At 26.6% G+C, this 21,115-nt stretch overlaps 8 protein-coding genes across 8 annotated transcripts; 3 read left to right on the top strand and 5 right to left on the bottom strand. All coding sequences in view use genetic code 12, as the record gives it.

The window, feature by feature from the left end:
- Positions 1-224: 224 nt before the first annotated feature.
- Positions 225-1,376, top strand: KGF54_004512 (putative oxidoreductase; the record flags this gene model as incomplete). Its single annotated transcript, XM_051765219.1, has 1 exon — positions 225-1,376. The coding sequence occupies one exon, from the start codon at positions 225-227 to the stop codon at positions 1,374-1,376; it is 1,152 nt and encodes a 383-aa protein (XP_051618554.1).
- Positions 1,377-5,147: 3,771 nt separating this feature from the next.
- On the top strand, positions 5,148-7,727 carry NPR1 (serine/threonine protein kinase; the record flags this gene model as incomplete). The annotated part of the gene is made up of 1 exon (XM_051765218.1): positions 5,148-7,727. The coding sequence occupies one exon, from the start codon at positions 5,148-5,150 to the stop codon at positions 7,725-7,727; it is 2,580 nt and encodes an 859-aa protein (XP_051618553.1).
- Positions 7,728-7,864: 137 nt separating this feature from the next.
- Positions 7,865-8,299, bottom strand: MRPL19 (mitochondrial 54S ribosomal protein uL11m; the record flags this gene model as incomplete). Its single annotated transcript, XM_051765217.1, has 1 exon — positions 7,865-8,299. The coding sequence occupies one exon, from the start codon at positions 8,297-8,299 to the stop codon at positions 7,865-7,867; it is 435 nt and encodes a 144-aa protein (XP_051618552.1).
- A 171-nt stretch (positions 8,300-8,470) lies between these two features.
- Positions 8,471-9,667, top strand: KGF54_004509 (decapping nuclease; the record flags this gene model as incomplete). Its single annotated transcript, XM_051765215.1, has 1 exon — positions 8,471-9,667. One exon carries the CDS (start codon positions 8,471-8,473, stop codon positions 9,665-9,667), a length of 1,197 nt encoding a protein of 398 aa, XP_051618551.1.
- Positions 9,668-9,725: 58 nt separating this feature from the next.
- KGF54_004508 (uncharacterized protein) lies at positions 9,726-10,199 on the bottom strand (the record flags this gene model as incomplete). The annotated part of the gene is made up of 1 exon (XM_051765214.1): positions 9,726-10,199. One exon carries the CDS (start codon positions 10,197-10,199, stop codon positions 9,726-9,728), a length of 474 nt encoding a protein of 157 aa, XP_051618550.1.
- A 713-nt stretch (positions 10,200-10,912) lies between these two features.
- Positions 10,913-11,131, bottom strand: KGF54_004507 (uncharacterized protein; the record flags this gene model as incomplete). Its single annotated transcript, XM_051765213.1, has 1 exon — positions 10,913-11,131. The coding sequence occupies one exon, from the start codon at positions 11,129-11,131 to the stop codon at positions 10,913-10,915; it is 219 nt and encodes a 72-aa protein (XP_051618549.1).
- A 1,062-nt stretch (positions 11,132-12,193) lies between these two features.
- On the bottom strand, positions 12,194-13,657 carry OLE1 (stearoyl-CoA 9-desaturase; the record flags this gene model as incomplete). The annotated part of the gene is made up of 1 exon (XM_051765212.1): positions 12,194-13,657. One exon carries the CDS (start codon positions 13,655-13,657, stop codon positions 12,194-12,196), a length of 1,464 nt encoding a protein of 487 aa, XP_051618548.1.
- Positions 13,658-16,972: 3,315 nt separating this feature from the next.
- On the bottom strand, positions 16,973-20,959 carry KGF54_004505 (putative acid anhydride hydrolase; the record flags this gene model as incomplete). Its single annotated transcript, XM_051765211.1, has 1 exon — positions 16,973-20,959. One exon carries the CDS (start codon positions 20,957-20,959, stop codon positions 16,973-16,975), a length of 3,987 nt encoding a protein of 1,328 aa, XP_051618547.1.
- Between the last annotated feature and the right edge of the window lie 156 nt (positions 20,960-21,115).

The raw sequence follows: 21,115 nt of genomic DNA, 5'->3' as shown, positions 1-21,115 counted from the left end.
AATCAATTGCTTTTTATGTTGTATGTAGTGATTGAAAATATATTACTAATGGTTGTATCCTTGTTTATACTTTATTAAAGGTAGACGGATTTAATATTACAAACGTATTTTAATTTCTCTCTAACTTATGATGCGTTTTACAACAGTAATAAATTTTTGACAGCTTTTTTAAAATTCTTTTTGCAACAAAAACCATTAAAAATTAAGAAGAGCCCATCCATTAAATGCCGGTTGATTTTTTAACAAGTGTAGTATTTGATGGACCACAAGTAATACCTTATTGGGATCGTTTAAAAGAATATGGCCCTACTATAATACCAATACTAATAACAATTGGATTTATAAAATATTATTTTAGAGGATCAACAAATACTTGGGAAAGAAATTTACATGGGAAAGTTTATATTATAACTGGTGGAACTTCTGGGATAGGAGCAACATTAGCTTTTGAATTAGCTACAAAGGGAGCTCAATTAATTTTATTAACTAGAAGAACTAATGATTTATGGTTAGCTGAATATATTGAAGATTTAAGAGATAAAACAAATAATCCATTAATTTATGCAGAAGAATGTGATTTAAATTCTTTATATTCAACAAGAAAATTTGCAACAAAATGGTTAGATAATCAACCACCAAGAAGATTAGATGGGATTTTATGTTTAGCTGCTGAATCAATACCTAGAAATATTTCAAAACAATATACAATAGATGGAATTGAAAAACAAATTGGTATAAATTATTTAAGTCATTTCCATTTATTAACTTTATTAGAACCAAGTTTAAAAGTACAACCACCTGATAGAGATGTTAGAATATTAATAGCAACTTGTTCATCACAAAATTTAGGAGATATAGATTTAAATGATTTATTATGGGAAAATAAAACATACCCAATTTCTCAACCTTGGAAAATTTATGGATCATCTAAATTAATGTTGGGATTATTTGCTAAATATTATCAAAAACAATTAATGAATTATGAAAGAAAAGATAAAGCACCATGTAATATAAGAATTAATTTAGTTAATCCAGGAATAGTAAGATCACCATCAACAAGAAGATTTATATCAATGGGGACAATTTGGGGATTAATTTTATATGTTATTACTTTCCCCATATGGTGGTTATTTTTAAAAAGTGTTCAACAAGGAGCTCAAACTTTTTATTTTGGATTATTTGCACCAATTTTTATGAAATTAGAAGGTGGGAATTTATTACAAGAATGTAAAATAATAACCAAGGTGAGAAAAGAATTTGATGATGAAGAATTACAATCTAAAATATATCATAATACTATTGAACTTATAAAGAAATTGGAAATTCAAGGAGCTATAAATAGGAAAAAATCTAAAACTAAGGAACAACTTTTATAAATTTATATATAGTAAATAAATGAAGATGCAACTTTTTACTCTTCAAAGAAAACGGTGAAGCATTTATCAAATTTACTTGATATTGTCTGTACACATTTCCTATTCTAAAGTTAAACCTTCATTGAATGATCCATCAGAATTAAACGTTTACTAAGTGTTCCCAACCGCCAGCAAGTCAACACAAGAGCGACCCGAATTAACCAAATTAATTTACGTGGTGCAGGCCACAACTTTTCGACAGTTTAAACTCTAATTTCTCATTAAAAACCATCAATCTAATCTAAAAAGATTTTGGTACAGGAAAGGCCCTTGACAACCTCCACCTGTTGTTAAATCCTAAGCATAAATCTTAGAACTAAAATATCTTCCAAATTTAGATTGTATTTATTATTTTTAAAACCCAAGTTGTATTTATTAATTTTTAAACCCCAAGTTGTATTATTTTAAAACCCCAAGTTGTATTATTTTTAAAACCCCAATTTGTATTATTCTAAAACCCCAAGTTGTATTATTTTTAAAACCCCAAGTTGTATTATTTGTTAAACCCCAAGTTGTCTTATTCTAAAACCCCAAGTTGTATTTGTTATTTTTAAAACCCCAAGTTGTATTATTTGTTAAACCCCAAGTTGTATTATTTGTTAAACCCCAAGTTGTATTTGTTATTTTTAAAACCCCAAGTTGTATTTGTTATTTTTAAAACCCCAAGTTGTATTATTTGTTAAACCCCAAGTTGTATTTGTTATTTTTAAAACCCCAAGTTGTATTTGTTATTTTTCAAACCCCAAGTTGTATTATTTTTAAAACCCCAAGTTGTATTATTTGTTAAACCCCAAGTTGATATTTATTATTTGTTAAAACCCAAGTTGATATTTATTATTTGTTAAACCCCAAGTTGATATTTCATATCCATGAAAAAGGTAGTTGATTGAATTTTTTTTTATCTATAATATGACAAGAAAAAAGCGATATAATGTAAGAAATGAATAACTTATAATGAGCTAGTAGTAGTTATTTTGATAATGGATATTAATAATATATAAAATCTAAATAAAACTAGTTTTTCAAATCTTGGGAAATTCAACCCTTATTTATAATCTTTTGAAATCATTTCAAATCAAGGGCCACAATCCTTAAGTCTCATATTACACCAACTCAAAACAATATTTTATCATACTTAAACTAATGAAAGGGGTTATTAATAAATTCGATCCCCGCATGTGTAATCTATTGATTAAATTAGATTGGTTGTTTCAGATATTATCAATAACTTCTAATTTTAGATTAATTGCCTTAACTATACAAAATAAATTATTTGAGATCTGCACGACCTAACACAATTAAATTATCTATGAGATAACCCCTCATTTTCATTAATTGGAAAGGCGTTTGAATGTGATGTGTTTCATTAATCTTGGAGAAGCGTTTGAATATGATATGATTAATTAATTGATAAATGTTTGCTATTAATTATCCCTTATTATAGTTATCTAAACTTTCTATTTATAGATTTATTTATTAAATTATTTATTAACAGATGGTAGCGATTTCAATTTAAAATTTTAAGTATGTAATTCTAGCTAGTATGTAATATATTGAATTATATGTAATTGAGTTTGCCAACTATTATCTGTTTACTAACAAGACCTTCTCTGATCGATACTGAAACAAGCTCGAGATCTTGTGTAACACATTAAGAACTACGTATTATTAACATATGAAAATATTTTTTTGTCTCACTTTTAAACTTATAATTCTTGAAAAATGAACAGAACTCCGGTTTTTTAGTCAGGTGCTGGCGATTTTTTGAACCCTAAAAGGTACGTAAACTTTGCAAAAGTCACGTGCTAAACCGGAAACGCGTCTGAAACTACCACCAATTATTGTTATAAGTATGTGGATCAACTCAATATATCAATTGTTCAATTATCCAGTAAAAATTACTTTTTTAAGTAGTAGAATCTAGTATAGTATTCATTCTTTTGATAAGTCTGATAACTCAAAAAAGGTTTAATTGTTTTTGAATAGGGTATACTTCTATATACAATTTAGTTTAAAAGGTACAACCAAAAACACATTATGTATATACTGAGAAAAAAATTAATTGTTTAAACAAATTAAAAAAACTAACAAATCATACCTGTCGAAACAGATTCATCAATTGATGATCTTTCATAGTCTGACTTTTAGCTCAATTAATGTAAAGCAAAAAAATTATAGTCTTTAAATTGTTTTAATTGTTTGTTTGTTTTACAACTTCATTACAAAATGGTGGTCCTTAGAATCTCACTTGCTTCACCTTTACTGCTCATTTAGATGACATAACTCTTGTCCAAAATCAAAATCTATTAATTATTCATAGTAACACATAATTGTAACATACATAATAAATAAAATAGATTTTTAAAACTATAAATGAAACATAAAAAGGGTTTCAGGTCCAAATTATTTTAATTTATTTATAATTATAATTATTGGATAAATTATTTAAATTTATTACTAATAGTTGAGAAAATTTAGATTTTTTATTAGTTGAAAAAATTATAATTAAAATCAATTCTTTATTGGGTTTGTCTTTTTTTAATTTAACTTCAGGTCAAGATTATCCGGTCGATCATCATATTTTGTGTAATAAGTCACAACCACTACCACCACAGATTTATTTTTTTCAAAGAGTAACAAAATTAAAAAATGGAAAATTGGAATAAAAAATTAGAGATGATAATAATAGTATTAAAAAAGTAACACTAAAAGGAAAAAAAAACGTTGAAAAAAATAGGAGTAGAAGAACTAGAGATTGTAATTAGATTGAATTGTGGGTTAAATGGAAAAAAATTACATTACAAAGTTGAAAGAGATAGATAATAAGTGGTTGAATATATGTATATGAATAAGTAAGCAAATTGAAAAATCGAATGTTTTATTCAAACATTTAAGTTTGCTTTAACCTACTAACTAAAGATTACATTTGATATTGTATTGATTTGATAAGATAATGTAATAATTAAAAATATTTTAATTAGTGCGTTATCTTTAACTAATTAAATTTAATTAATTAGTAGTTCAGTAGTAATATATAAAAAGTAATAATCAGAAAAATTATTTAGAAAGAAAGAAAGAAATTAAAAAAAAAAAGATTTATATCCAAGGAACAGAAGTCAACTAATAGAATAGATTTATACTATTTGATTTATTCATTTATTCATTTAAAATTAAAACTATTTATAATTTTATTGAAGTTGAAATTAAACTTATTAAGATAAAAATTTTATAGCCGATTCAAATTGTATTAATATTTATGTATAGAATGAGCGTTAAGCGCACACAATATTAAATTTATAATCTCTTGCCTGCCTTAATTTTTAAGAACTTTGACTTATTTGCTTTTCTTTAATTGAATGATAATTAAACATAGGATAAATTGATAGAAAGATAATTATTAACAACGACTTTAATTAATTAATTAAAAAGATAAAAAAAATTCAAATCATTTTTCAACAAGATTTATCAATTTTCATCAACAGTTCAATCAAATTATTGAATATTAATACTAAAAAATTTTTAGTTTTATAAAATTAAATTAGAATCAAAATATTTTTTGCAATTTTTTATTTTTTATATTTTTATATTTTTAACAACCAACAATTTATACATTTTATATAATATTATTATCAACCATTCTTTCAATAAATTTATTATTATTATTTTACTCCAATTTTTTTTTTCAATTATATATTCAATAATAAAATATATTCATATTTGTAAATATTCAAAATGTCATCAACTACTGATACAAGACATCAACTGAATTTATCTTCGCAATCTCAACAACAACAACCAATTTCATCATTAACAAAACTTCTAAATGAATCATCAACTTCTATTTCAAAGATTAATAATAATAATAGTAATACAAATAATAATACTATGAATAATAATAATAACAATGTCAAATCACAAAATTCAAATCTAACTACAAATTCACATTCAAATTCAAATTCTAATTCTAATTCAAATTCAACTATTATAAATTCTCAAACTACTACTCCTATAATATCAAATAATGAAGATGATTCAACAGATTTAGGTGATCATCCAATACCGAATAAATTAGAAAAGCCAAGAATAAATACTAATATAGATTTAAATAATGGGAATGATGATGATAATGGTCCACAAATTATTAATGGATTTGATCCTTCACCAAATACTAAAATTTCAACTTTTACTCCTGCATCACCTTTTACAAGACAATCTTCAAATTCATTTATAAATAATCAATTGTTTCAAAATTCAAATAGAGTTGCATCAAGTCCAAGATATTTAAGAAATAATTCAATAAGTCATTCATCTTTTTCAATAAATAATGGAGAAAGTTTATCAACTTCTATACCATATTGTGCACCAGGTGGTAGAAATAATTCTATAGTAAACACATCAAATGGTAATGGTAATGGAATATCATCATCATCATCATTATCAAAAGAAATGAATTTTTTACCAACAAATTCAAATGATTCACATATTCCAAATTTGCCTAATGGTCAATTTATAAGTTCTATTCATATACAATCACCACAAGTTAATTCAACAAATATTGATTCAAGATTTGTTATATCAAAACAAAGAGTTGCTCAAGCTCAAGCTGCTCAATTAAGTAATTCACAAAGATCAGGTTCACAATCTGGTTTATCATATTTTTTTTCTTCAAAAAATAAACCAAATAAAAAAGATTCTTCAACTGATTTAGGTTCATTTTATAATAATTCATTTCAAGATAATAATGAAATTTCAGGGTCTCCTTCAAGTTTTTCATCATCAGATTCTGTTATATCAAATGCTACATATAATGGAGGTGGAAGTTCAAATCATAGTAATAATAATGGTAATGCAAATGCTCCATCAAGACATAATTCAATGTCAAATTTAAAAAGATTTTTTAAAAAATCAACACCAACAAGTAATTCACCAGCAACTTCAAATTTATCATCATCTTTGAGATCTACAAATGGAAATATGTCAAATGCAATGAGTATTCCACCACCTTCTCCAACAACAAATGGATCTATAAATTTTTCATCTTCATATTCAAATTCACCTGGTTCATCAATAACAGTTACTCGTTCATCAACATTACAAAATAAAATCAATTATCAAGAAAGAAGAGGTTCAGTATCACTGGTTATAAGTACAAATAATCAACAATTACCATTTTCAAAAAGGTATGGTAAATATAGTGAAAGTTTAGGAGCAGGTGCAGGAGGAGCAGTCAAATTAGTTAATAGATTATCAGATAATAAGACATTTGCAGTAAAAGAATTCAGAACAAAATATCAAACTGAAAGTAAAAGAGATTATGCTAAAAAAATAACAGGAGAATATTGTATTGGTTCAACTTTAAAACATCCAAATATTATAGAAACTGTTGAAATATGTTATGATAATGATCGTATATTACAAGTTATGGAATATTGTGATTATGATTTATTTGCAATTGTAATGTCCAATAAAATGTCAAGAGAAGAAATAAATTGTTGTTTTAAACAAATTTTATCAGGTGTTCATTATTTACATTCAATGGGTTTAGCTCATAGAGATTTAAAATTAGATAATTGTGTTATTGATAAAAGAGGAATTGTTAAAATTATAGATTTTGGTTCAGCAGTTGTATTTTCTTATCCTTTTAGTAAAACATTAATTGAATCTCAAGGAATAGTTGGTTCAGATCCATATTTAGCACCAGAAGTTTGTGTATTTAATAAATATGATCCAAGACCAGTTGATGTTTGGTCAGCTGCTATAATATTTTGTTGTATGATGCTTAAAAAATTTCCTTGGAAAGTTCCTAAATTATCTGATTCAAGTTTTAAATTATTTGCTTCAAGAGGTGAATTTATTCCTATTTCAGAAATGTTGAAGAAAACACCACAAGATTTTGAAAATTCAACAAGTAATGGTTCATCAAGTGGTTTAAGTAATTTAGATGATATAAGTGAAGCTTTGGAAGAAGATATTACAGCTAAAAAACCAACAACAACCACCACCAAAAACACCAATGAAAAAGATGCAAAAGATCATACTTCAAGTGAGACAGGAGTAAACAGATTATTATTAGCATTACCAGAAGACTGTAGAAAATTAATTGGTCGTATGGTTGAATTAGCACCAGCATGTAGAATAACAATTGATGAAGTATTGGAAGATTCTTGGTTAAAATCAGTTTGTATGTGTACAGTTGAAGAAACTAGTGAAAATAGTGGTGTTTTTGAAGTTATTAAATGTGAAGATCATGAACATACTCAAGTTGATCAATCAAAAGCTCATATTGCAGCATTTGAAAAGAAAAAGAAATAGTACTAAATTATATAGAAGGTTTATACAAATTTTAAGATATTGGTAAATACATATTAAGATCATTTTTTTTTTTTCCATTTCATTAAAACATTTCATTAACTAAATTAAGATTAATATATACAAGATCTCTATCTACTTTAAGGTACAACTTTTATTCCAACAACATTAGCAGTACTTATAATACTTCCAATAATAGCTTTTAAATCTAAATCTTTATGTCTATCATCAGTTTTTTTAATTTTTGCAATTTCCCAAACATGTTTTAAACTAATTGTACCAACACTTTCTTTTAAAGTTTTACCACTTCCCTTTTCAACTTGTGCAGCTTTCATTAACAACCAAGATGTTGGTGGAGATTTAATTTCAAATTTAAAAGATCTATCTGGTTTAACAGTAATAAGACATGGTACGGGAGTACCTGGTTCATAATGAGCTGTTCTTGCATTGAATTCTTTACAAAAATCAATAGCTTTTACTCCTTTGGAACCTAATGCTGGACCTACTGGTGGTGCAGGAGCTGCTTTTCCGGCGTCCACTACTAGTCTTACCATTGCGGATTTTGCAGCAGACATCTTTTGTGAGTGGTTGTTATGTTTGATGAATGGGGTTTGATTTATAGATTGATTTGTAGATTTTGATATTTGATATTTGATATTTTTTTTTTTTCATTTTTATTTTTGTTACAATTTTTTTAAAAACATTGCAAAAAGTTTAAATTCTACATTCATTTAACATCAACGAAAATGAGTAAGACATTACCATTATCAACTCGAGCCAAAACTACTGCTTTGAAACAACCTAAAGAATTATTCACATATACTAGAAATAAAGAAGGTCAACATCAATATAATAAAGATGGAATACATATTAATTTATCATATTATTATTTACCTGATTCAAAAATAGATAATAGAATTGATTTACAACTGGGGTTTAAAAATTTTAAAAAAATTCCAATGGAACAAGATTTAGGTGATTTTCAATCATTACTTGAACAAATCATTTGTTATGAAAAAGAAATTGGGAAAAAACTTGTAGGTGATATAATTACATTTAGAGGAATAATGACTAAATTAATGTCAATACCTTATAATTTACAAGATGCAATTGATTTAGTAATTGTTCCATATAATGGTCAATTATTAATAAATTTTAATGTTGATATCGAATTAAAAAGAAGGAAAGAACAAGAAGATAGACAAAGACAAACTACAACTAAGGAAAAATATGATTACATTAAAAAATGTGAATATTCAGGATATAAATTTGAATCAATAGTTACAATACCAGATGTATGGAGTAATATATCAAGAAAATATATTGAAAATAGACATAAACTTCCAATAAATAATTATGAACAATTTTTATCTGTAATTAAAACTGGTATAGGGAATGTTAAGATCATATTAGCGGGAGAAATAGATTGTTGTTGGGATTATATTCCAGATAATCCTGCTAATTCATTAAGTCATTATGTTGAATTAAAAACTACTAAAATTATAGAAAATGATTTTCAAATAATTAATTTTGAAAAAAAATTATTTAAAGCTTGGTGTCAATGTTTTTTAATGGGTATAACTAAAATAATATATGGATTTAGAGATGATTCATTTATTTTAAGAAATGTTGAAATTTATAATACTGAAGAAGTTCCATTATTAATTAAAGATAATCCATTAAACAATTTAAAACAAAACCAGGCAAGTAAAATTAATTGTACAAATGCATTAAAATGGTATGGAGCAGTTGTTGAATGGATAGTTGATTCTATTGATAAATCAGATGAACTGAAAAGTTTTGGTTTAAAATTTGATCCAATAGCTAAGAAACTTACTTTGAATCAATTAAAAGATGAAGAAAATACAAAATTAAGAAATGGTGGATTGATAACTGAAGACTTTAAAAAATGGAGAGAAGAAAAATTACCTAATTTAGCTTAACAGACTTTAACTCCTTTGTATTTATATATATATATAATTTAATGATATGATTTTATGACTAATAAACCATTTGTTTAGGATCCCATTTTTCATTTTGTATAAATTCAATTAATGATTTACTACCAGTTTGTAAAAGTGGATGACCACTAACAACAATTAAAAATTTTTCTAAACCTTGTCTTCTTTTTTCAATATTTAATTCATTAAATTTATTACTATTTAATAAAATTTTACCAGGTAATGAAGGTATTATAACTCTTGAAGTTTCTTGTTCTAAAATTTTTTTAAATGCAATGAAATCACTATACCTTCTTCGAATTTTTGAATACCTTTTTTTAAAAGCAGGTATATTTGTTTTACATATAATTTCGTAATCAGTGTATAAATTATTTCCATATCCATGAGTTATTGGATTTTTAACTTCTACTTCTAGAAAATTTTCTGGTTCTCCATATATTTCATTGAATGATTGTTGCTTGTGTTTGGGAGTTGTATTTATCACGTCGCTTATTGGTTGGAATTGTTTTGACATTTTTGGGGATGATGGTTGTGAATTTGAATAAGTTTGGTGATGAAATTGAAATCAAGGATTTTGATTTAGATTAGATTTGAAGTTCTTTTTTTTCTTCGATGATGAATTTATAACTTTCAAAATGAGTCTAATTTATATTATTGATATTGTAGTTGAGTTTAAGACTTTCGATTCCGATTAGGATCTTCAAGTATTGATTGTATTATAAAATATAGATTTAAGCTTGTTGATTAAATGTCTTAGCTAGATTTATTTCTGTTATCGGGAATATAAATTAATAAGATCATAGTACCTGTATATAAAGTGATAAAAGATAACTACCAAGTGCTTGACATATATCAAACTATTGTGTCTGTAATTTTCATCCCAAACAATAATAAGTTTTAGAAATTTGATGATTTGATCAATATTGTTACTCTTTAACTAATTTGTTTGTTTGTTTTTAAGCAATTTACTGATGTATTCAAAGTTTGTCTACTTGCACTAGATGGTCAAAGGTAATTGTGGAAATTTAAAAATATGAAGAGTGAAAGTAACTCTTACAACCAAAAAATTAAAAAATTAGTATTTTATGTAATTATGAATTGCATTAAATTAATTAATTTTTAAGCTACTGACCTAAATATAATTGACTTTATTAATATTTGTAAAATAACTTTTGTAATTGAAATTATGATTGAAACCATTTACATTATTGTCAATATAAACATTCCCTAATAAAATAATCCTCTATTACCAACACCTTTACCTTGAGGAACATCATTTACAATATTATAAGCATAAACATAAGCACTTGGCCATACAAAAAATGCAAATAACCCAGAACCCCAAACAGCAACATCACGTATACGTCTAATATAATATTTATATTGTGGTACTATTTTAACAGTTCTTATTTGTTGTGAAGCTAATCTTGAAATTGATGGATGCATTTTTTCTTTTATATAAAAATTTATACGATTATTGTTTGAGTTGTGAGATTCAGAATTTGAGCTGAGATTTGTTTAGTTTATGAAACACTTAATGACTGAATTGAATGAATATAATAGCTGAGACTGATATACTCCGAAAAGATAGATTAGTATATGTCAAAAATTGAAGAGGAGAAAATAAAAAACTATTTATATAAGAATATTCAATTTTTCTAATAGGCTGGAGTTTAGCTTTACAATTCAAGGTAAAATCAAGTCAAATACTAATTTTAGTTGATATTTAAAATCAGCAGATTTCTGCAAGGATCAATTTTTTCAAAATACGAGTAAATGAAATAAATTGGTTGCAAAAAAATTAAAAAATACAATTTTCTTTGATGTCATTTGGTAGAGCCTCTAGATTCTACATGCAAGTGGTCTGATTTTTAGGTAGATATTTCAAATAGATTTGATGCCCCTACATGGATAACGTTGAATTTGATGACTTGGTCCAAAATTACTGATTCAATTCTCAAAGAACTACGTATATCGAAATTATTCTCGCTAAAGATCAATTCGAAATTATTTTAAAGGGTCATAAATTTTGAAAAAAAAAAAGCTTATTTTATCCTATGTTGTATTTTGAGGATGAAATTTATTATGCGTTTTTCAAAATCTGGGGTAGTATTATTTTAATTTGAATCGCAAAAAGCTTTTGTAATAATTTAATATCATACCATTTTATTATTATAATAACCATCTTAGTTTTTTAATTTCATAACTTAAAAAATTTCCTACCTAATTATTCCGAAGATCACAAAATAAAGTCCGAATTATAAGATATACCAACAAAACTTTTCAATATTGCGTAAGGCTTAAACTATATTCTACAAGATAAAGTTAATTGAGTAAAAAATAAACTATGTATTTTTGAAGTTGTCTCTATTTATACTACTAAAATTTAAGTCTCTTTGACAACGTGTAAAATCAATCTAAAACTAAGCTAATGGAAAAAATCAAACAAAATAAATAAAACACCAAACCTAATAAAATAATAAGAATTATAAATTATACTTTGAAAATTCAAGATTGTTTTTCTTTTTCAATCAATTCTTCTTGTACATCAAAAGTATTTTCATTATGTGCAACATCTTTAACAACTGCAACTCTCATAGTTGCTAATAAATTATGAGCAGCATTTGAATGAGCATATACTGCACCACTAAAAGCATTTGTAGCATCTTTACCTAATGAAGCTCTAACTAATGCTTGACCACCTGGATGTTCTTTTATAAATGATTTACAATTATGTATAATACCACTAATAATAATTAAACCTTCAGATTTAGCTCTTTCATTAAATTCATTTCTTGTCCAAACTGGTAATTCATCAACTTTTAATCCCCATTGTAATTTTTGTCTCATTCTATCAATTTTCTTTTGTTGTTGTTGTAAAAGACCTTGTTCAATAGCATTTTGTGAAAATTTTTTTAAATTCCAAGCTAATCCTAATTTTGATAAACACCAAATAGTAATTTTAGTTGGATCATATTGATACCATTTTAATGCATTTCTATAATCACTTGGAAATTCATGATGAAAATTATGATAACCTTCTCCAAATGTAACAAATGCTGTTAATACATGATCTCTTGGAGTTCTTCTATCATCAAATGGTTGAACACCAATCCAATGAGCTAATGAATTAACACAAAATGTAACTTGTTGTATAAAAAATGATTTTAATACTCCAGCATAAATAAATCCACCCCAATAATCACCCCAAAATAATCCAGCAATAATGGTTGGTAAAATAAATGCAGAAAATAACATCAATAATAAATAATGTCTATGTTGAAAAGTAACAACCCAATCTGCAGTTAAATCACTAATATCAGCTCTTGCTCTATTTTTAGGATTAGCTTTTTGTAACATCCAACCCATATGACTATACCAAAAACCTCTTCTTGCATCATATGGATCTCTTGGAGTATCAGTATATCTATGATGTACTCTATGAGAATGTCCCCACCATTTTATTGAACCTTCTATAGCTCCAGCTCCAAAAAATGCATAAAATAATCTAACAGGTAATGCTGCATCATATGCTTTATGAGACCATAATCTATGATATCCTGCAGTTATTGATAATCCACTAAATGCATATAATACTAATGCTAATGCTAAAGTTTTTAATTGTGGTGGTGTTAATAATGCACTATATAAACCAAATGCAGGAACTGCAACAACTAATATAACATTAAGCCAATTAATTTTAGCAGAAAAATTTTGTAAAGTCCATGGTTCTTCAGAAATATGTTTCTTATTGGCATATTTTGCTTTTTCTTTTGCGTCTTTTTCAGCTAATGATTCCATTGAATCTTGGGTAATTTCTTCAGCAGTTACTTTAACTAAATCTGCTGTACCCATTAATCTACCACCTAAACCTGCTGCAACAATTCTTGGTACTTTTTTATTTGTACCTGCTGCAATAGCATTTAATTTTGTTACTTCAACAACTTCTAATTCTTCTACTGAAGATGACATTGTATATGATTATTTAATTGATTTGTTGATTAGTTTTTTGTTTGTTGATTGTTAGTTGATTGTTTGTTGGTTGTAAAAAAAATTTAGATAAATGAATGTAGGAACTTGTTAAAACTGTAAACTAATTAATAAATGAAAAACTGGTATTAAAATGATAATAATTGAGTTGATACTCTAATTAGTTAAATGAATTGATTGATATAAATATATTTAAATTACTAGTTGAAAATAAATGAATGAAATAAAAAAAAAGATAAATAAAATCTTTTTATATAAATTATGAATTGATGATGATAATTAATTAATTAATATTAATATTAATATTAATTAAAATTAAAAAGATTATAACAGAGTAGTCCCCTTAAAGAGAAACAAAATTATTTTTTTTGTGTAATTAAATTTAAAATTTTGGGTTTTACTTTTAACTTATTTAAATTGTTGAGTTAAATTAAAAAAGCTTTATATACCGGATCTACTATTGCAAATTTAATATTCTCTTTTCTTTTTTTCTTATGTCATATTTACACTACTATTTAAATTATAGCATTATAGACAGACGTACATTATGGAAATTATCGTATAGGAGTTAAACAATTTTGAAACGTTTGAAAGGGATGAAAGGAAATTAATAAAGATAGACTTACTTTTAATCAATGGTGTGTTGTTTTAACTCATTTGAATATTATTACATCAATATACAACGTTTGGTTTAATACAAACAGTTTATTAGTAATTAGTAACACCACTTAACATTAGGAAAGAACAAATAAGAAATAATATATAATTATTTTTTGGTTTACTTAATTTACTTACCTACTTACCTACTTGTACTTTTCAATTCAAAAAATATAATATTTAAAACATCACCTGCTTACATTTTATTTTTAATTAGTTGATAAATTTTACAAGTTATTTTGTTGTTCTAATTTGAAGTAAAAATTAAATTAGTTTGACTGGACTATTTTAGTCGTAGCCCATTCACTTGATTACTGTTCAATTATTATCTAAAACCTTCATTCCTGAGTTTTTCCTCAAATTCATATTTTGAAAATTTCATTTGTTCAATTATAATAAATTATTATACGTCAATTGAGTTATTGTAAACAATTTTTCGTTTATAGTTTGAAGTTTCATGTAAACCTTTAAACCTTGTAAACTATTGTTTCATATATCCTGAAATAACTTTCACTCACCGTAATTAATTTATGTCAATAAGTCCAAAAATTGTTTCAAGTCGAATTTTCAGAGTTTTCAGATTTTTTAAATTTTTAATTAAAATTTATTTATTTATACTTTTATGCAAGTTTAGGAATTAATACATTATTCCCATCGGATTTAATGTAATTAATATATCTCATCTCTATCTCATCTCTATCTCAATCTATCAGTTTAATCATCTGAAACCGAGTAAGTCTAAAATAGATTGCAATGACTGCAATTGAACTACACCCCGGTCAAGGCTTACAAGATCTGAGACCATTAAGGAATTACACCTAAATATTCATAGATAATTGATTTATAATTGTGTCTTTCCTGAAACATTAGTAAATCAAACGTTTGTTAACGTATTTCCTTTTTTTCTTACTGATAGATCTACGCCTTGTATTTTTTTTTTTTTTTTTTTTTTTNCATATATGCAACTTGAATAATTTGCCTTGTTTTTTAACTTATAATCTAATCTATTTATTATTCGATTGATGCTCATCTTTTCTGTTTCATTTCATATGTATCGATTAATGCAATATCACAATTGAGACCCCTTATTTCCCTGAACTTTTGTTACCTTATTCAACGCTTTATTGTTTTATCTCCAGAAAGAGGTAAGTAGATCTAATAGCACAACTTTTGCAATCAAAGTAAAGCTTAATTCTGATATTTATGTCAAGACTTCATCAATCTGAGATGGAAAATACGCCTAGTTTTTTAATGACTCAAATTGTAGCCTTGAAATCTTTAAAAGTGACTCAGAAATATTTGTTTGTTATACAATGATTTTTTCTTTACTCTAAGTTAATGTTGGTTGAAATACTTGTTGGTGAAATTTGTTGAATTTGATAGTAATTTTCGTCCTCGGTAAAATCAAAAACATTATTTTTCTTATCAATTTGCTATATATCTTTCTTCTCATATTGATTGAAAGCAATTGGCTCCTAACTCACACTGATGGAAAGTATACTTCGTTATTGATGATTGAGTTTGTATTAACAACTGTGTCAAGTACTTTTGGTGACACAAACTCAAAAAAAAAAGCCCATATCCTGCGAGAGTTTCAACAGCAGTGATTTTCTGCCCAAATTTCTGCCTAAGATCAAATTTTACAAACTTTTAATGAGAAACAACTGTAATTGATTCTTAAAAAAAAAGTATATGTAATTTGTATGAACAGTGGAGCTCGAATTCTATTATTGGGGTTAGTAAATTCAAATCTTGACTTTTTTTCATCATATATAGCGAAATTATTTTGCAATACAATGAGGGTTGTGTTCAAAGACTAGTGTACTTTTTTAAGGTGACAAGGACACAGACATAAGAAAATTTTTTCACCATTAGGAGAGCTTCGATTATGTAAAATTCACTTAAGTTGATGGATTCACTTTTACTACAAAGATCTTTAAGCTACCAATTCATGTTTCAGGTGAACTAGTTTATCAAATTTCCTAATCTATGAGACAACAGTATTCAGTCAACGTGAACCTTAGTCTCCTTCATAGCTGATAAATTACTAAAAACCATCAATTTTATTTCACTGTTGTTTCTTTTGCTCACCCGTATTCTTGGTGCATTTGAAAATTTGTAATTTTCCAGATATTGGAGCAAAAACATTCAAACTCATTTAATTTGATTCAAAAGGAAAATGAGAGATAGAAGTAACAAAAGGTCAGGACAACTTTGATTTTTGCAATAAAATTGGTGCTGAATATTCTATCTGTCTAGATCATAACTGAAAATTACTATTTCAGTGCATTTTATAAAGCTATTTTAAAAATCCCTGATCAAAAGCCCGAATTAAAATACCATATTTTATAATAATTTACGTGAAATTCGATCAAAAAACTGTAAAACGTAATAAGCCAGGCTGTTTCAAATTTTATAAATTGGTTCCGTGGTCTAGTTGGTTATGGCATATGCTTAACACGCATAACGTCCCCAGTTCGATCCTGGGCGGAATCAGTACCATTGATTTTTGTTCACTTTTTGCATTTTTTTGTAGTGTTGTATTTAAGCTTTTGTAAATCAATTCAATTGAAGCCAAGAAAGATGTTATAGTTTCAAATAAATAAAATTTCTATTCATTAATACTTAACTCTAAATGATCTAAACACTTTGAATCTTGTTGAATTCTTTTCTTAAATTTTTAAATAATTTTTTACTTTTACCAATTTTATGACGTTGGAAAAGGTTTTTATAAACTGTTGCTAATTTAAGAAACCAATTCTTATCACCAATAATCAAAATCAATAAATTTATAGCTGATAAAATCAAGATGTACCAATAGAGTGCAAAACTTAAATTGGTCAATTGTAAAAGATCACCCCAGCTTGAATTACCATTTATTGAGAATAATGAAATTGATAATAACGTAGCAACAACCAAATTAATTAAAAAAGGTAGATTTTTTTCAATTGGTTCACGGTATGGTGGCCCTTGATTTAAAACAACTGCAATTAAAATATATTGAAAATTTGAAAAAAGAAATAGCACTGTATTATCTGAAGATTTAACTGCATCATCGCTACCTGGGATTGGTTTTATATACCAAGGTTCTTTTTTAACCCAAAGCCATATTATTATTTGGAAAGCTAAAAGTACCATTATATTACAAACTAACGGTATTAATACTTTTGGCGATACTAAATTTGCAGTTGGTCTTTTGATAACTAATTTATTATAAGGTTTTGACCAAGACATAAAGATAGCCAACGGTAAAATCAAAAATAAATCAATGTACAAAAATTGAAAATCACCTAAATTAGTACCTGTTTTATAAAGTATAGTAACTGAAATAAATTGAATTGCTGAGTATAATGACATATACTTGAAACATGAAAAACTTGTAACTAAACTTGATCTACCTTCTTTTATAATGTTCAAGACGCATGAAATTTCAAAAATTCTTGAAGTGAAAGGAGCAGCTACTGATGCTTCAGCTTCAGATAATGAGATCCCAACGTCTGCTGCTTTTAATGCACCACAATCATTAGCACCATCTCCACAAAATCCAACAGTGTAATCAATTTTTTGTAATTGTTCAACTAATTCATGTTTCTCATCAGGTGACATTCTTGCGAATATGTCACAATTCATTAATACCGACTGTATAACATTAGTATCTTTTAATTCTGTTAAAAGATATCTGAAAATGTCACCAGTGATTGCTAACTTGAAATTTGAACTTTGTCGTATATCTATTGGTTTTATTGTGTCTGGATCTAATTTATTTTCTGGATCATTTACATCTTGCCATGTTAATTGTTGTCTGTCATCTTCTTTATACTCTAATGATGGTATGTATATGTGTTTAACTTCTGGTGGTAAAAGTTTGGACTCTTTAGCAACACTAATAGCTGTTAAAATGTTATCACCAGTGCACATTATTGTTCTTATTTTTGCAGCATTCAATGTTTCTAATGTAGCTGCTGTTGAACCTTTTAATTTATTTTCAAAAACAATAAACCCAGTAAAAATCAATTCATTTTCTGCATCTAATCTTTCTTGGTTGAAATTTGTTGTTTGCTTATAAGCACAAGCAATAACTCTAAACCCGGATGTAGTATAATGATGTAACAATTCTTCAAAATTAGAAGGAATAGATTCTTGTAAACAAATATCCATCATTATTTCAGGTGCCCCCTTCGTAAATATGAAACCTCTATTGTTACGCTTAGCCAATACTGACATTCTTCTCAATTGTGCAGAAAACTCATATTCTTTTTGAATTTCATATTTTCCATTATGACTTGAAACTATAGGTATACCAGATGTTGAGTCTTCACTGTAATCCCATTTTGTAAATTCAAACATTTTAACGTCTAATGGATCTCCCATTAATTCATTATCTATATTTCTTAATGAATGACATGCTGCCATACAAGCTTGTAAAAATTTACCATTATTAGTTTCATGATCTGAACTTCTTATTGTTTTCAAATTCTTGATATCAGTTATTAAATCTTCAAATACAATTTCTTTCCTACCTTTCGCATTATTAGCTAAATGAATCCCCAATATATCTAATCCATCTTCAGTTAAAGTACCAGTCTTATCAAAACACATAACATCAATTTTTCCAGCAATGTTGACTCTAGTTGGTGCAATACAGAATATTTGATGTTTCTTCAATCTTGCTATAGCAAAAGTAGTACCTATTGTTAATGTAGCTGGTAAAGCAGGCGGAACAACAATCGTAATGATATCCAATGCTCTTAAAATCATAACTTTTTTACTTAACCCAATTTTGATGAAATTATATGTTGAGTAAGTAAAACCAATAAAAGCAATTCCTGTCATGAAAGCAATATATTTGAAAGAATCTTCATAGAATTTAAATCCAGTTGGTTTAGGGAAAAGCATTGATCTAACTAATGAACCTTTAGTAGTATTAAACCCTGTTTTCAACACCATTGCTGTAACTGGCTCATCATTACCTGATTTCATTTTCAATAATTTAGTACCATTAAATAAATAAGATTTTGATAATTTTGGATCAATAAAATTCTCGGGTATTAATTTTAATACATCTTTTGTAGCACTTATCTTTGAAACAGGAACACTTTCTCCAGTTAACATAGATTCATTTATAACACATTCACCATTTACTAGAAGCGCATCACATGGAATAGTAGCTAATGAAGGATCAATTTCAAAAATATCCCCAGGTACTAAATCCGTTGAATCAATTTGTTTCCAAAAATCATTTCTCCATACTCTCACCTCACATACAAATTTTGAAATTTGTTGTAATCTTTTAATGGTGGCTCTTGTTTCAACCAATGAGTTTATTATAGATACCATAGATATAATGAAAATACAAGATGCATAATAGTAATAGTCATCAGCAAGCCATAAGAAAATGGAAAACACTTGAAAAATATAAAATGGGTGCAATATTTCATCAGCTAATAATTGTACAATTGATTTTTCCTGAACTTCGATTGAATTTTCTTGAAAGATTTTTATTCTTTCTTCATATGTACCTTGTGAAATACCATCTTTTAAATTTTTGATATTCAACCACCTTCCATCATACCAATTTGAATTAGTTCTGAAAATATCTTCCATTGGATCATAGAAAAACTTGATATATCTATAAATGAAAAAATGAATATTTGGTACAACTGGATCTTTTTCTATATCAATTTCGGAGTTTATCAAAAAATCAGATAATTTTTCATCAAATCTTTTGCTTGTAATTTGTTGAATTTGTAATTCTCCAAACTCATTTTCTATGACACACCAATCAGCCGCTCCCAAAGCACATTTGGTACCCATTATATTGATTCTATATTTTGGAAACCACCTCAAAATTAAATATGCTATCCCAAAAGTACCAATACATAATATATTATAGATTACTTTTTTCAACCAATTATCTCTATACCCAGCAATACCAATAACCAAATCCTCTTCAGCTAAATAATATCTTTGATAAAAGTTTTTGGCAGGAAATTGTTTATGAAAGTTCTCATTTATTTTACTAGCATCTTCACGATCTTCATCTTCCACATCTTTACTACTACTTGCATCGGATTCTCTTCTTCCTCTTGGTTCATAATCCATTGATCCATAATCAGGGGATTCAGTAGCATGACGCTGGTACCCTAATTCTTCATCAATTAAAGCTTCTTCTGGTTCTTCATATTTATCAACAGAGTAATCCCATGGAGTATTATAATCAACTGGATCATCTGGATTTTCTAAAGTAGACCCACCTTGAGCCATTTCAATTTCATCTGGTGAAAAAAATTTGAAATGAGCCTGAGTATCATTTGAATTTCTTGAAATATTTGATTTAACCGATCTTAAATCAACGTCATTATCATCAGCTGAAAGTAAGGGTGAATTTTCTCCTGATACTCGAGAATCTCTTCTATTCCCAAAATTATGTGGATAATGTAATGATGTAATTGATGAAGGGATAACTTCAGAAGCTGCACCTGAATACATTTCAAAATTGTTATCATCTAATAAATGACTAACTGATGAATCCATTGATGTGACAGAATTGGTTCTGGATCGAATCATTCTTCGATCGTATGAAGAAGATCTCCTACTTTTAGGAATTGGCCTTTGGTTTTTAGTCATCGATTGTGGGTCAAAATCTTGGAAATTAATCTAGTTGAATGAGGAAAGCTGAAAATTATAATTGATTGCTGCAAAAATGTAAAATATTTATAACTCAAAGCTGTCAAAGACTCATAAAAACTATGGATTGGAACAAATCTAGCTATCAATGTAATC

The sequence above is a fragment of the Candida jiufengensis genome (assembly GCF_024610255.1).
Source record: "Candida jiufengensis strain CBS 10846 chromosome Unknown scaffold1, whole genome shotgun sequence".
In the NCBI taxonomy this organism is placed as follows: Eukaryota; Fungi; Ascomycota; class Pichiomycetes; order Serinales; family Debaryomycetaceae; genus Lodderomyces; species Lodderomyces jiufengensis.
This window is presented reverse-complemented; position numbering and strand designations above follow the sequence as displayed.